At 38.2% G+C, this 17,409-nt stretch overlaps 1 protein-coding gene across 1 annotated transcript in view; it reads right to left on the reverse strand.

Moving 5' to 3' along the window:
* LOC107684659 (C-Maf-inducing protein-like) overlaps window positions 1–17,409 on the reverse strand; it is a 30,283-nt gene extending 12,874 nt beyond the window's left edge. Inside the window, exons 1-7 of the mRNA XM_016480968.1 lie at window positions 16,552–17,409; window positions 4,048–4,173; window positions 3,915–3,965; window positions 2,640–2,801; window positions 1,287–1,328; window positions 906–968; window positions 282–362 (exon numbers count right to left, since the gene is read on the reverse strand). Coding sequence (XP_016336454.1) covers window positions 282–362; window positions 906–968; window positions 1,287–1,328; window positions 2,640–2,801; window positions 3,915–3,965; window positions 4,048–4,173; window positions 16,552–16,980 — 954 coding nt within the window. The 5' untranslated portion in view covers window positions 16,981–17,409. The remainder of the gene's footprint in view (window positions 1–281; window positions 363–905; window positions 969–1,286; window positions 1,329–2,639; window positions 2,802–3,914; window positions 3,966–4,047; window positions 4,174–16,551) is intronic.

A 17,409-nucleotide genomic window follows, 5' to 3' on the forward strand; every position in this document is an offset into this window, starting at 1 on the left:
CCTCACTCTTCTTGTCAGTCAGCTCGACTCACTCTCCTCACTGGATAAATGAAATCTGATCTGTGGTGCGACTGTCGTTCGGCACACATTGAGCAGCCGCGTTCAGTTTTTAATTGTAGTGTCTGTTCTTTTACTGAACTAAATTATTTTTATTTCTATAAAAAATCAAAACGACGATGGGGGTCGGTGCCGCGGTGGGCAAGTGACGTAACCGGTGTTGCGGCTTAACACCGGTATCACCGTCAGCACCGTCTATCGCGGCAAGCCTAGCACAGACCCACCATGTTGTGTTTGAGGATTCTCTGAACCACAGGAGTGAACACTTCAATCACCACCATCGACCGAGGACGCTCCCTACAGTGCTGTGTAGGGGAACACAAAAAACGATAACGATTAATACATATTAATCATCAAAATCATTACATATAATCCTATTCTTTAAAAAGTACTTGGTAAAGTAATGATATAAGAAAAAATGATTTTTTAGGATTCTCTGATGAATACAAAGTTCTAAAGAACTGTTTTTATTTGAAATAGAAATCTTTTCTAACATTGTAAATGTATTTACTGTCACCTTCTGATCAATTTAATGTGTAATTTCTTTTAAGTTTCTTCTTGATAGTGTAGCAGATTTTGTGGAAAATGTAAAAATGGTTTATATATGAAATAGCCATGTGATAATGGCTATTTTTTTTTACAATTCCTAGTAAATTCAAACAATACAAATAAAAGATACTTCCCATTTGCCCTTTTTGTCTTTTAAGTTCACAAACACAAGCCAAACGATTTTGAACAATTAAAAAAAGGAAATATTAAAAACAGCAATAAATAAAATAAAATAAAAAAGGTTTACATAATTGAACTCAATTGTTCCCCTGACAAATAGCCAGAATTGTCACATTTACCTTGCAGAAGAATTCACACAGGTCAGGGGGAGGGTGGTTATTCTCCAGCAGGGGTGCGATGGCCTGCAGACAGATTCAAACCATTAGTCACTTCCCCACAGACATGTAGAGTCATGTTGCTTTTCATCCACATTTTACAGAAGTGCACAACCTTCAGAGAACCTTCTGTGTGCGCCTGTCCTGTTTCTATGGCATTCTACTACATTTTCAAGTCAATTTCATTCAAGAGCATGTTTCACTGAGCCTTAAGACACATTACGTAACTGCCTTTGTTAGCAATGGTGTTTAACACACTGTTGTGTGAAGGCTATATGCGTCTTCATATTTTCTTTGAAAAAACAAAAACAAAAAGGCAGCTTACCACAAATAAAGCTCACTTACCACAATGATGTTCTCATGGTCCTGAGCGCTGAGGTTAGTGTTCTGGGAAGGAAATGACACAAAAGCATTTGTTGAGAATTCATTGGCCAGAGGTGCCACAGCTAAGTGACTCAACAACCAGCAAGCCCTGCTTTTAAAATGTTAATGCCCTTCTTGGGAAAGCCGGTGTGACTCAGGGATATAGCCTTTTGACCAAAGGCCAGTGAGAGGTCTGTTTTTAGACCTTTTAAAACCTTCTTTGAATCCAAATACTTGGTATATGTGGTGTTCAAAGACAAAAATCTACATTTGCAAATCAAAGTGGGGATGCAACCAATCTTTCCCTATCTGGAAAAGAAGATCTTCGTTGTGTAGCGATGCCATGTAAAAAAAAAAAAAAGAAGTCTCTAGACTAGACCACAGCAACACAGACAACCACACGTAACTCTTAACCTGAACACAGACTCGAAATGAAACGTAATGCACCTCAATTCACAAATGACACTCAAACCAGAAATGACTAATCTAACATAAAAGATGCCAGCTATACTTCAAGAAGAAATTGGCTGAAAAATAATACATCTGATAAATTTGATGTGCTCAATGAGAAAAGTGCCTCATAAATGCATAAAAATACAATTTTACCAACAATTACTGCCCTAAATTAAGAGCCAAGTTTATAGAATATTCTATTCCTTAGATATGGTTAGAGGAACTCAATATAAATCGTTTTTTTCTTGTCTATCAGGCAAAATTCGAAAGAAATCTTTTATAAATTTCTTTATTGTCACTTTAATTAATTAATGCATCCTCACTAAACAAAATTAATTAATTAAAAAACCTTTGAAAGGGTTGTGTAACTGTTTCTGTAGAAGATTTTTAGGTAAACAAAAATGTTTATATATTAAATGTGATAATGTCTACTTTTTGTCCTAATAAAAGTCCTAATAAATAAAATTCTGTAAAAATGAATGGTATTCCTATTTGATAATTTTTAATTATAATTTCATAAACAAGCCAAAAGATTTTCAACAACTAAAACGGAAAGATTAAAAACAGTAGTGAAATAAAATAAAAAATCTATTATATTTTAGGAAAAATCATACATTTGACAAATCTGCTGTTCTCAATGAGAAAAGTGACTCATAAATTTAAAGAGAAAATGTTTTCTTTTTGGGTTTAGGGTTGAAGTTGCATGATTTGAAGGATCACTGAACACAGCAAGTGTTACACACCAAAATTTTGTATGGAAACAACTATGAGCAATAAGAAAAGTAATGCACGCCTTAGCAAGCACTATTAATAAACTTTACACTCCTGTCAAATTAAATAATTAATAACTAGTCTTCTCACCAATTAGATGACGTGACGTACCTCAGCAAGCAGGGTGGAAATGATGTGCAGCGGGGCCTGATGGATGGATTCGTCCTGCAGGGGTGAGGTGAGGGCCATGTCCACCAGGGCCCTGATCTCCTTCAGAACCACGTCCCAGCGGCTCGGGTTATTCAGAACCTTGCGGTACTTGTAGATCTTTTTCTGCAGATGAGTCAGATAACCCAGATTGCACACACCTGCCTTTTACCAAATGCGACCAGCAGTTATGAAACCAGCACATATTTTACCACCATAATGTAGCAGTGGTCACATATGATAACTACATTACAGTGTGAATTACCTCACCAAATCTACCCAGAAATAAGCTGTGGTGACCAGGCTTGGAGATTCAGGGTTTGAAGTTCATATTTTGTTCCATTTTATTGCCCTCATGCATGGATATTTTTTCAACCACAGGCACTTTTCTTAAAACAAAACACTCTTTTCACGCTCTCACTAGTTAAATCTGTCTACTATAAACATCCCATAGTCAATATGTTTTTTTTAAACATCATGAACACTTCCACCGCATCTCAAAATATGGAAACTTGCTGACTGGAAACTTGACGCACAAAAAAAAAAAAGATGCTCGGAAATTTCCTCTATACACATCACATCTCGTATATCATATCAAGCATGCTCTTCACTGTCTCCTTGGCAGCCAAGTATTAAGTTTTGATAAATAGTTATTGGTTTGTAATGGAAATGGTGTCACAAATGAAGTTACAAATTGTAAAAATAATCTCACAATAATACTCAAATAGTTTATAACCGCTTCAATGTTTCAATGTGAAAATAAACCAATTCGCCTAATTTGACTATATTTTAACTTGCAAGTGATATTTATTGTTTCCTTCATACATCACATCTCATACTTCATATCAAGCATGATCTTCAGGGACATGGCTGTCTCCTTGGTAACCAAGTATTAACTTTTGATAAATCTTTATTGAGGCAAAATTGTTAATGCTGTAAATGACGCCACGACTGAGGTAGTAAACAGTGTAGAAAATAGTATAAATCATTAGATACAAGAACAATCAACTGATTTATGACGGTTTCATTCTTCCATTCAACAAAGTGAATGTCACATAACAAAAACAAAATGTTTTAGTTTTAATATTAGAAATCAACCCTTGGAACATCAAAGTGCCCGTAGTTGAAGAACCACCCACTTACGCACACTTATAAAATGATAACCTCACTAAAACTATGCAAAATGTCATAACACCGATGCTTTTTGCAAGTCTAGCCTTCCTTGACGTGTGACCTTACCTTCCACTGTAACGAGTGAAACCACTGGTCCCGCAGATAGCTGTTAGCAGCCTGTGAGTGCACACAAACATTCGCAAAATGAGAGCGTAATCTCACAATGAGTGTCATGAAACCGTGAGGGGGCTGGAGGTACCTGCAAGAGGACTGTTCCTCCAGGGAAGCTTAGCTGGACACAGTATTTAGGGGCGTTGTCCCAGGACAACAGCTGTAGGTCCTCGATAGTGCTGTAAGACAGAGGGGCCTCCATGTATCCTGTGGGCTACAGAGACAGGAAGAGACACGTTCATATTTGCAGAAAACTGTCTGAGCTTTAACACCTCTCAGGACGAGCGTCATGTACCGCACTGTCAACCTTAATAAAAGCTCTGCAGCGTCATGGACTGGCGGTTGTACTATTTATTAACCTGCAATGCGAATAATATGATGATTGCTCTCTGAATGTCATGATACGCCTTTGAAGTTGCATTGAACTCCTGACATAAATATCTTCGAGCCAGTGTCACCCACATAATGATACTTCAATCAAATTATTTCAAAGGTCAGTGGCAAATAAGGTTGAAGCTGAAATGGTTTGTGTTGCTGGGCACAACGTACAGTCTACATTATCCATTTTCTATTATTCTTATTTAAATTTTATTAATAAAATTAGATCATTTTAATCATAGTTAAAGGTATAGTTTACCCAAAATTCTAAATTAATGAAAGATTTAGCCATTCTAGGTGTATAGGACTTTCTTCTTTCAGACAAATACAATCGGAGTTACATTAGAAATGGCCTGGCTCTTCCAAGCTTTATAATGGCAGTGAATGGGGGTTGAGATTTTGAAATCCAATAAAGAGCATCCATCCATCAAAAAAGTGCTCCACACAGCCCCAGGGGGTTAATAAAAGAATCAGCAAAGCGATGCATTTGTGTATGAAAAATATCCATATTTAAAACTTTATAAACTTTAATCTCTAGCTTCCGCTAACTATCATACGTACATTCACGAGAGAGTGGCATTCCAGCGGATGACGCAGGACGTAGGCATAACATAAGCTCTGGCGAGAATATGCAATTCTCACGAGAACCAAGTTTTGTTTACAGCAAAGGAAAACCAGTCTCCTCTTGGCTTATATCAAAATCTTCCAACATTTTTCTTTACAAATCCTCATTTTGTACTTCTAATTTGTGACCGGCGTTTTTTTTTTTTTTTTTTACAGTGCTTCGTGTTCGTCACTTTCACATTCATCACTGTATTCACCTACATCCCACGTCATCCGCTGGAACGTCACTCTCTTATGAACGCACATACGACTGTTAGCAGAAGCTAGAGATTGCAATTTATAAAGATCAGTTTGTCAGTTATAACAAACTGATTTTTATAAATCAGTTTGTTATACAATAACAAACTGTATAACAAACTGATTTATATATCAACCCCCCCCCAAATACCAAAAATACACTTATTAAAGTTGAAATTGTTTGAACTTGGAGTTTCGCTGCTTAAGAGTTGGATGTATTGGAAGGTTTTTCACAAGTTAGCATGATACGTTTTGATGTGGCATCATCTTTCTTGAGGTGATATCAATTGACGATAGATTACTAATAAAGAATTTAAAGTCAGGTGGATTCTGATTGGCTGTCATAGTTCTGAAAGTGATTCCAGCAATATCATTCTTCAGTGGCATTATTATTATAGTTGCATTCAGACTTCAATTCTTAGAATTATGATGACTCAAAACTTTATAGTTACACTTTATAGTTATCTTGTTTGGTGTGAACGGGCTTTAAGTCTCATGCGGTTCTTTATTTGAGTCGCAGATTTACAGCGAATTTAAGGTTCCCCTTCTTAATCTTTAAATGGCTGCAGGAGCTTCTTCATTTTCATTATTTGTCACACATGAGCCTGTTGTATCTTATTTCTCAGTTCCACTCTTGACTGAAGTGTTGGTGGTCACATGACCTCAAATGTCAACAGGCTGTTCCCCATCTCCTTACCTCTACAATAGCACAATGCGGCTGTTCCTTTATTAGTCTCCCTCCCTCCTCCGCAGCCCGGCAACAGGCTCTTCTGTTATTAGCACCACCCACCCTCGGCTTCTTTGCACAAACAGGCTATTGCTTTATTTGCGCTGCTCTCCCTCTAGACTCAAACCAAACCACAGTTCCTGTATTTGTGTCAGCCACCCAGTTCAGCAGAGCAAACAAGCTGTTCCTTTCTTTGACTCATTCTCTTTGCATCTCTCGCTCAAACAGGCAGCTCGTCCCTGTATAACTGAATAAAACAGGCCTGTCTTTTATTTACATCCCCCACTCTTAGGTGATAGACCAACTGGCTGTTCTGCCCTCCGCTGCAGAATCGAGATGGCTGATTTGTCTTTCTTTTTAAGAGTCTATGTGATAAGTATCTATTAAATGATATCTCATTTTTCGAGCAATCAATCACGAGTCTGCTAGCAGGCTTGTGTACGTTGGGACACGTGCCACACGTGGAGCAAAACAAGGGCCCCGAAGTGGCAGAAACCCAGATAAACAGCTGAAGTCTACTTGTCTCTCATAAAATCAAGGTAAATATTTCACCACTGGGGTTTATATATCTACAGCATGGTAAAAACCTCTTTAAAGGTTGTCATAGCTACAATATCCTGTATGACGATGTGACGTGAACTTGCGCCGAGCTTGACGTTCCATCTGCTTATCTTTGTGTCACTCGCTGTCCTTTCCTCTCTCTCTCGCTATCTGTCCTCCTTTCCACATCTCCGTTCCAAGAAGTCCTCCGATTCTTTCTTTCTTCGTCTCATTCAGCCTGTTTTTCATGGTGCAATTCTTCCTTGAGGAGTTGAATAGCTCTCCTCTCACCATTGCTATGTTGCCATGGAAACAAAGAGATGAAATAGAGACATATGTTTTTTTTTTGTTACCAGGGAGATCCAGATGGAAAACGATGTGGAGAAAAACATCAGTGTGTTCAGGTGGCGTCTCTATAACTGACAAACTGATCTCAGAGAGCTCCTGTTAGCGCTGCACCTACTAAACTGTGAGGAACCACAGCAAAGGCAGATTTCTCAGCTTCTCATATCGTTGTTTGAAGAGCTGAGTGGCGAATATAAGATAGATATGTATATTAGTGATAGACAGATAAATCAATGTTGGGCCACGTGAGATGGTCATAACAGCAAATAACTGACTGATTAAAAATGTTCTAAATTGTCCCTTATATCAGATCCAAAATCTACCACATTATTGTCAATGGATAATACAAAATTTCTGCTTTTCAAAAATTACAGAATTTAAATGAAGTATTTATGAAGTCAATATTCAATATAGTTTTAAAACAATTCATCTCTAGGTCTTAAATTAAACTGCATTAAGCTATAATTGCATATATTTTTGACATATGCCAATTGGCTCTCTAGTTATTGATATCAATATCAGACAGTTAAAAACCCATAATGGTTGACCACTAATGTATATTTTAGCAATACTGTATGAGATGCCATGCTTCATTATGATTACAATTGCAACAAAATGTGTTATTCTTATTTTATTTTTATTAATTAAATTATATTATTTTAATCACAGCAAATGAGAAATACTGCAGAAATTACATTTAATTTTATACATTTTAATGCTTATTTTACACAATTTTTTTTAAATACACTGTTCAAAGTTTTGAGGTCAGGAAGTTTTTGAAAAAAGACTTTTATGCTTAACAAGGTTGCATTCATATGACCAAAAACTGAAACTGTAATAATGTAAATAGTATTACAATTTAAAATAACTATTTTCTATTTTAATATATCTTAAAATTTAATTTATTCCTGTGATGACAAAGCTGAATTCCCAGCAGCCATTACTCCAGTCTTCAGTGTCACATAAAACTTAAAAAAACAAACAAAAAAAACCCATCCTAATATGCTGAGTTGGTGCTCAAGTACCATTACTTATTATTAGGGATGTAATGATTCACTCAACTCACGATTCGATTCGATTCACGATTTTGATTTCAGAAAGACAGTAAGTTTCCCTCAGACATACAATCATATAAACTCCTAGCCCTAACTGAATCGCTATTTGTTTACCATCTCAACCGATTTGAATCGTCACATATTTAAATCGATTTTCAACCGGCTCGCGGTTAATCGTTACATCCCTACTTACTATTATCATCAATGTTGAAAACAGTTATGCTGCATATTTTTTTTGAAAACTGTAATACCATTTTTTCAGGATTATTTGATGAACAAAATGTTTATTAATGTTTATTTAATGTATTTTCTGTCACTTTTGATCAGTTTTACCATTCTTGCTGTATTCATTTATTTATTTATTTTTTACTTTAAAATATCTTACTCACCCCAAACTTTTAAACAGCAATGATATGATAATCATTAATGGCAGAAATCATAGCCTAACTGATATATCAGTCTATCACTAAATTAACTGTGATCATTATATATATATATATATATATATATATATATATATACAGTGGGTACGGAAAGTATACAGACCCCCTTAAATTTTTCACTCTTTGTTATATTGACAATGTCCAAGTCATACAATCTTAACATTTCATATGCTTAACTGTTCAAGCCTATGCAAATTTTGTGTAAATTGAGCAAAAATGTACTGCATGGGCATGTAAAAACTGTGACAATGTACTCTCTCTCAAAGTAAACATGGCTTTTTCCAGTTAAACTCTTTACCCATGATATATTAACAGCAAACCATTGCAGGCCAGGAGGAGGAAGCCAATGCAAGCGAGAAGGAAAAAAAAAAGTCTCCAACCAGGACAGCCAACTGTAAACTAGAGTTCACTTGGTGATCTAGTTTCTGTGCATTTAAAAACACCAAAAGCAACAGAGAAGCTCAGTTACTGTACAGACAGGTACGACTGCATGCCTATAGGCTCTATACAACACTAAATTCCCCAAAGACAGCTGGCTTCAATTAACGCCATATATCTGTTAATATATACGCATACATGAACGGCAGTAAGTCATGCAAAACCAACGCACACACTTCCGTCCTGATACGTGGTTTGCACATGTGGTGCTTGGACTTGTATGCAGATAAAAACAAAAACACATTTCTTGTGAAATCTTGTCCAAAGAAATTCTGAGTATGATGCAAATGACTGTGGCATGCAAAGTTTAACACAGCCAAAATAAAGCTCAAGTGAAATATTGGTTTTAAAACTGTTTAAGCATGTCAAATAATCGACTGGTGGAGTTAGCAACCTTCAGATGATGTGGCTATTCTTTGTTCGCTCGTAATTCAGCCATACGGCTATCTAGGGACAGAACTAGTATTTCATTCGGTGGGCTGAATAGGCAAATTTCAGACTACCGTCATCCATTAATGCGTCAGCCTAACCACAAATTCGATGTCTGAGATGGTTTATGCGACAAAAGGAAATTTGGCGGTGAGTGTCAACATTATGGATGTGGCAACATCAGTTCCGTTTCAAAACCTCAACAGCCAGCAGCTGAGCAGATTAAAAAGCTCACACATAATCGACACAACTGATATCATATTATACATCAGCCATTTTAATTACATGCAACATGAGTTACAACCAAACTCACTGTTTATTCGGAGGGTGTCTGGTTATGCACCTATATATGCAATGGAGTCAGAGTGAAATCTCATGTTTTCAAGTGCAGTAAAACTGATTCATGGGCAAAAAATTATTTTATAGAATTTTATATGATTTTTTTAAAGAAATTAATACATTTATGAATGAATGAATGAATGAATGATGCATTTATATAGCGCTTTGTGTATTATCCCTTCAGTTCGAGGAGCCCTCTCGAACACCACCCTCCCTCGTCAGTAGCCCCCCGGGATCGCTAGATTGGTCTGCGCCGGACCGCGAATTTAACCGCCCGTAACTCCCGAACCCCGGGGGCTATCAACGCGGGGGTGGTCTCATTCGAAAGAGGGCCTCGAGACGTACACTCGATTCGCGTTCGAGAGGGTTCCTCGAGCTGAAGGGATCCCTCGAATTTGGTGCGGATCTGCTGCACCGTTACGGAGATATGGCCGTTCAGAGTTTCAGTGGTTTTCCATAGACTTAAGCTTTAAAGCGTTTCATCCAGGTCGCCAGTAGCAAACAATGGAGCGTGCTCTGCTGGACAAACTAAGTAATTACACCATTTCAAGCATTTTATCTGTGTTATATGTTCTGTAAAAAAAAATTTAATATCGGTGGCGTATCGGCGGCATATTCGCCGATACCGACATATCGTCCGATAATATCGGCTAAACGATATATCGGTTGGGCTCTAGTTTCAATAGCGGCTCCCTGATGCCCGCAATTTATATACACTCGACTATAGTTACCCAACGATATAATTGCGAGAAAAAGTATTTAAATATTTTTTTATCCTCCCCTCTCGTAAGGTATGTATTCCCTTTAGGGTTTCCGTAGTGTGAAAGGAGAATGTAAGTGTGTGAAAGCAAAAATATATGTATGTGAAAGGAGAATGTAAGTGTGTGAAAGCAAAAATATATGTATGTGAAAGGAGAATGTAAGTGTGTGAAAGCAAAAATATATGTATGTGAAAGGAGAATGTAAGTGTGTGAGAGTGCCAGAATGAATTATGGCTTGTACGGCCCCTCATACACACACACACACACACTTATTTATTTATTTACTTATGAATGATAGTGTACATTAATTAAGCAAACTTTTTAGAGTTGTTCAAGTATTCACTAAACCAATCCAGCATTGTTATCTAGATCAGCATTGTTAGTTAGAGTCAAAAATGTTGGGAATCCCATTCCAAGATGCCTTTAAACTGCCCCGAAGCTGATCATGTGGATGGCCCCAGACCTATACATTACATCTGGCACTCTCAAATGAAAATATCTCCAAAATATTTAATCAACATGGCTCCACTGCATGTTCCGGATGAATATGCATTCCATTTAACAATTGGTTTTAAGTCAACTCTATGAAATGCAATATCAACCAGTTGCATCCATTCATTCGAGCTTACAGCAACAATAATGAAAAATCGCTACAATATCAAGACACAAACAACCCAGTACATGCAAAACAATTAATCTGAAACCCTGCCAGTGTTTGAAAATGTCCTCCTAATGGCTTTTCTGTGCTACAAAAACAAAGCCAGCTCCTACATCTCAATTACAGAGCATATTTGGATGGTAGCCGAGGGGATCTCAGGGAACCACAATAGTTTATCTGCCCAGTCATCACCATAGCCCTGTTTGTTTACAGCAGAAAGCCCAACAGTACTGTTAAAATGGTTTGTTAAGTGTAACCTGTTTTTTTCCCCCCTGACCTGGTCATATTTAGCTGAACTCATCACAGCCAGACTTGTTCAGCTTTAGTCATCAGCGTTGCTCAAAATGCGATGACTCTTCAGACGTGAACTGTACTGTACGAAGTTGCGTTTGTCAACATGTCCTCAAGCTCACAACCAGAATATAATTTTATATGTACCCAGGTGTTTAGCATCTAACCCAATCATGAAACAGCAAAACACGCCACCTAAAAACAGTCATGCAGCTCTCACCTTTCTGTGCATGGTTTATACAGAGGACATGTTATGATCTATACGGGCTGCTGTCTCATCTGGTACTTCATCTAATTAACAGGACCTGACTTGAACAGCAACTATAGTCTGCAACACAAACAAAATGGTGCGCTTGAGGGCATCGGCATATATGTGCCTTTAGAGGTAGGGCTTTTGATGTCTTTTTAACGAAAGACTGACAGGAAGTATTTATAATGGCTTGCTCTTACGCAAATATGATTTAGACTCCGAAAGCTTAGAGACGAGGGTGACTCACATCTTTCATATCTTCTAGTGAGATAATTTTCCACAGAGCTGACTACACTTATCAAAAATGTGCTATCAAAATTCCAAATGTTTTGTCTTCACTTAGCACACGAGTTCTTAAGAAAATCGTGGAGAAAAAAAAAAGCTGTAATCTTCAGGGAAAAGGTGGCATTTATCATCGGAAAGGCGTCATATGCTACATCTACAAAGCAAACGAGGTCAAATATTTTAAGAACATGCGAGCGAGATAATGTAATTTCAACCCAAATGACACCCTAGCAAGGTTTGTGCTGGGAAAACACCAGGTGAGGAAACCAAACCATCCAAATCGAACAATTTATATGCTTATCAACAATAAGGCCTTTATGTTGATATACAGACCTCTTTCTGAAGCACAATGCTTCGATGCACAGTAGAATCACAAACAGGCTAGTCTTAGCCAAAAGAGACCATTAGCCACAGACAACTACCTCCATTAGATTCGGTCAATTGCACACGGGTCACTAGCTAAACATCTATTAGAGGCCTTGCAACTGTAGGAGAAAACCAATACTGAGTGACAGTACTAAAAGTATCCTAACTTTTTATTTGTTATTCTGTAAACACTTCCAAACGACATAAACCTCTGCAAAACGACCGCATATAGTTGCAAACATAAACATACGGTCTGTGTTTGGCTTGGGTTAATCTCAGCTAGCCTCCGAAATCCCGAGGGCCTCTCAGTGTCAGCGGCTGAGCTTCATCCGACAGTCAGATCATTGTTAAACAAGCAATCTAATTCATTCTGAAGCATTTATTTCAGGAAGAAGTCAACGGCTAATTCGATCATATCAAAACGATGAAATATAGCTGTGAAATTGAAACCTTTAATTTAATCAGCCATTTGACGATGGCATCCTGTGAGGATGTCCTGAATGGAGAGACTCTCTACAAGACTCCATCGGCACATCAGAGATACGATTTACTCATCCGAAACAGGCAGAGGGTAAAATATGACTGTCCTCTCCACATGCAAACCAAACATCCATGAATAACGGGTCTGCCTGTGCAGTTTCGTGTTTTCGCTTTTTAAAAATAAGCGCCATTGAGTGGATTCCCAGAAATCTCCCAGGTGGGTGAATCCATTGTGACCGTGACACTACTTTACCAAACAGTGGCAGCGGCTGAGCTTCATCCGACAGTCAGATCATTGTTAAACAAGCAATCTAATTCATTCTGAAGCATTTATTTCAGGAAGAAGTCAACGGCTAATTCGATCATATCAAAACGATGAAATATAGCTGTGAAATTGAAACCTTTAATTTAATCAGCCATTTGACGATGGCATCCTGTGAGGATGTCCTGAATGGAGAGACTCTCTACAAGACTCCATCGGCACATCAGAGATACGATTTACTCATCCGAAACAGGCAGAGGGTAAAATATGACTGTCCTCTCCACATGCAAACCAAACATCCATGAATAACGGGTCTGCCTGTGCAGTTTCGTGTTTTCGCTTTTTAAAAATAAGCGCCATTGAGTGGATTCCCAGAAATCTCCCAGGTGGGTGAATCCATTGTGACCGTGACACTACTTTACCAAAGATAAGCCTCTTGAGCAGCAATTAAGATGTATGCAGTGATGTTTTTGAATATCTGAGCATCAGATGAGGCTTAAAATTTGCAGAGAAGAGAGTAAACATCAGCGAGGAAAATAACAAGAAAATAGGACACGTGGACAAAATGTGATTCGATACTCAATTCATCTAAAACATCATCTCCACTGACAACAATTCAATTCTGACACATCCAACTGTATCTTTTGCACCTGCAAAGCACTCATATATTATTTTAATAACTCTGCTGACCTAAAAACACCTTCATGACACTGCATACAGAACGTAGATCCAAACCCTTCAACATAGTTACATAGGGGGAAAAAACTTAATTCTAATTCTAATTCTAGGGTTTTCAATCAGAGGTCCATGAAAAATGTAATAAAGTTAATATTCCTAATGAAAGTCATTGGCTGAGTCTGGGTGGGGGTCCCTGGGTTTTTACTGGTTGAAAACCCCCTGTGAACATCTGAATTACTTTTATTTATGATTCATTTTCCAATATGCTGGACTCTATGGTAGGGCTGCACGATTAATCGAATGCGATTGCCATGCACATTTTGTTAAAAAAGCTGGTTCTGTAATCAGCAGGAAATCATCATCACGTGCTTTGAGATGGAGCAGAATTTACTACACATAGCCGTAGTTAGTAGACATAGTAGACAAGTTACGCAAAAAAAATAAAAAAATAAAATAAATAAATAAATAGCAGACGATTTTATTGCGCGATTCTGAAATCGAATAAATCGTTCGCGATAATGACAGCTGTTTGCATAGCTTCTCAGTGAACTACGGCTCTGTGAAGTAAATGCTGCTCCATCTGAAAGCATGTGAAAATACCACATTTAAAAACATATTTTTACTCCAAACTCACTTCATAACGTCAGTCGAGTGTTTGAAATAAATCCTTCTGTGAGATGATGTGGCTTCTTACACAGAATAAGGCACACAACATATTTCATAGTATTTAAGCAGTGATAAAGGCATTGCATTATAAATATACTTTATTTTAATGAAAATTATAATAATAAGAACTCAGATAAACCGTATATTGCCGTAGTCGTGTGTTTATTAGTCACGCTGAATCAATGAAAGTAGTTTATTCAGCTGCAGCGATAGGCATTTTCTGGGTTTCTTCTGCGAGGCGTATTTGGAGTTTCAGCGCGAGAGCGCCCTCTGGCCTTTGGATGGAGATTTACTGCTGATCACAGAACCCTGCTTCACTGAAAGATACGCATGACAATCGCAGCTTCTGTCGAATCGCGATCTCGATTCCATTTCGATTTATCGTGCAGCCCTAATCTATGGTATTTGGAAATGACAACTCATTAGTTAAATAATGCAGTATTAAAATGATGCAGATATTTACATCAGGGTAATTCCATGGTAGAGTGCTTTTGTGTACCTCATGAACATATGTCAACAGTGGCTTTAACAAAGAATAGCTGACACCAGCTTTCAATGTTTGTTTTTATAGCCAACACCTTCTCCTTGATATTAGCAAACACACACCTTTAGATTGAAATGGAAATAAATGTTAGCACTTTCTCTCTCTGAATATTTTGAGATTTTGTTTGACATAGGCTACTTTATTAAAAGCATTTTAAGTGTCCAAAAGTTATGCATCAACCACGTAATCCTCAAAACTCTCCTATCTTAAAATGATGCTAAATTTCTGAAATAAGCAAACGTCATCTTCCTGTTATTGTGTGAACTCATCTCTTAAAGGGTTAGTTCACCCAAAAATGAAAATTCTGTCATTAATTACTCACCCTCGTGTTGTTTCAAACCCGTAAGACCTTTGTTCATCTTCGGAACACAATTTAAAATATTTTTGATGAAATCTGAGGGCTCTCTGACCCTCCCATAGACAGCAAGGTAACTACCACATTCAAGGTCCAGAAAAGTACCAAGATGTACGACAGTATCATGACACGAGCATGTGGCGGCGCCGACGCTGACCCAGATCCGGCGTGACAACGTCATTACACCGGATCTGGGTCAGCGCCACCACACGCTCGTGTCATGATACTGTCGTGAACGCGCGTCCACAAGTGACGCAGTAGAGACGAAAATGTGGAATAAAGTCATTCTTTTTGTTTTCTTTGCCCAAAAAAGTATTCTCGTAGCTTCTTAACTTTACAGTTGAAGTAATTTGATACAGTTGATGTCACACGGACTACTTTGTCAATCATCTTGGTACTTTTCTGGACCTTGACCGTGGTAGTTACCTTGCTGTCTATGGGAGGGTCAGAGAGCCCTCAGATTTCATCAAAAATATCTTAAATTGTGTTCCGAAGATGAACAAAGGTCTTACGGGTTTGGAACAACATGAGGGCGAGTAATTAATGACAGAATTTTCATTTTTGGGTGAACTAACCCTTTAAAATGACTTTGTACACTACACAACAGATTATGGAAAACTCTATATCTATAGAAATATCAGGATTAAATTATCTTTCTAAAACACACTATAGTGACCTTGTATGGCTAAATGAATGGTTTAACCCCAACAGCTTTATCCATATATAAGGTCTATACTAAAATTTTGGGATTTAGCTTGAGGTGGTGCAATGCAGGTTCTTTACCCTTAAACACGGTCTTTTCTTTAAAATATTTACTTTTTTTCCAAAATGAAATAGGCCCTAATTTCATAGATGACCATATCAAATGACAAATTATAATACATAAACCCGGAAAACGGGAAATAACAGAGAGGAAGCTGTTAGGTTGTTATTATTATGACGTCACGGTGTGTTTTTTCAGCCCTATTTCGAAATACATCCGCTCAATATGATGCACTTTTCGACGATGCGTTTCATTTTCTTGAGTCAAATGTTCCCTAAATTATCTACATTTTCGAAACCATGTTGTTTTTGGGATGCTGCTGGGAAGTAAGACAGAATTATATTGGTTCCGGATAAATGTCATTCATAAATAAAACCGTCAGACAAAAACCTTCCTTTTCTTTTTAAGAGTTCTTCCATTTCTAAATGTATAGGAACGGCAAACAGTCCATCAAACCCATTAGAATTATTCACCCATTTTAATATCAGCGTATTTATTTGATTTTAATGAATGTTCTGTGCTGCTGTACTGAAGTGTACTCAATAAACCATGTATTTTTGCTTTCGCTGTCTGAAATTGCCATTACGTGTACAATATTTGTTGCGCTCCCTACTTTGTACATAATGAACAGATTAGATACTGAATATTGAGCACAAAATGATGCAGAGCGGCTCTTACCGTGGCAGACACCAGGCTGCTGTCCGTCAAGGTGAGGTGGTGTGGCTCCCACCTCCGTAAAAATTTGGAGGTGAGGAGCTTACTGAGGAAGGTCCGCGGGTACTTGACCACGCACACCTGGATGTCCCCCTCCTGGAGCAGTTTGTATCTCATGCCGCTGCTGCTGTGTAGAAGGCTCCTCTTGCTGCAGGGCCCCGCTTTGTGATTATTATTCCCCTCCGGCGGCGGCTGCTGCTGCTGCGCGGACATTTCCCCCAGCAGAGGCTTACTCTCTTCGGACGGATAAAACTGATTGTTGTGCAGCTCGTTTCCCCCACCGCTCCCGTTAAAATCCATGATTCCCCTCAGCGAAAATCGACGGCGTTGAATCAGATCAGGTGGCTGTCTTTTGATTTCGAGGCCGAATAATGGCGTTCCAGTGTTTGGCATATAGAGGTTCACGCGATCCACCCTGACTCGACCTCAACAGAGCTACGGAAAAGACAAGGGTCGGCGACGGCGAGGATTGAAGCCATTAAATAAGCCCGTCAAGATGAGGAAGGTTCAATGAAGTATAATGTCTTTCCTTTGAGCGTCGAGAGCTATTCAATATGCTCGAGCCATTATCGTAACCATTCCGTCTCTCGGAATGCATATTATTGATGCATATTAATAACTGCATATAACTGCATATTATTCCAGTCTTCCTGCTCCGAATATGAAACAATAACCAGGTACAAGATATACGCTGCGTTCAATTTTATTTGTTCTTCAGACGCTCGGAGTCATAGTTCCCTTTTCTGTCTTTTTTCCTCCCTATCTCGGTGGAGGAACCGAGCGCTTCGATAGGGCTGCGTGTGGATTGGTCCCGGCTCGGTC

Source organism: Sinocyclocheilus anshuiensis, unplaced genomic scaffold (genome assembly GCF_001515605.1).
Source record: "Sinocyclocheilus anshuiensis isolate Anshui unplaced genomic scaffold, SAMN03320099.WGS_v1.1 scaffold93, whole genome shotgun sequence".
NCBI lineage: Eukaryota > Metazoa > Chordata > Actinopteri > Cypriniformes > Cyprinidae > Sinocyclocheilus > Sinocyclocheilus anshuiensis.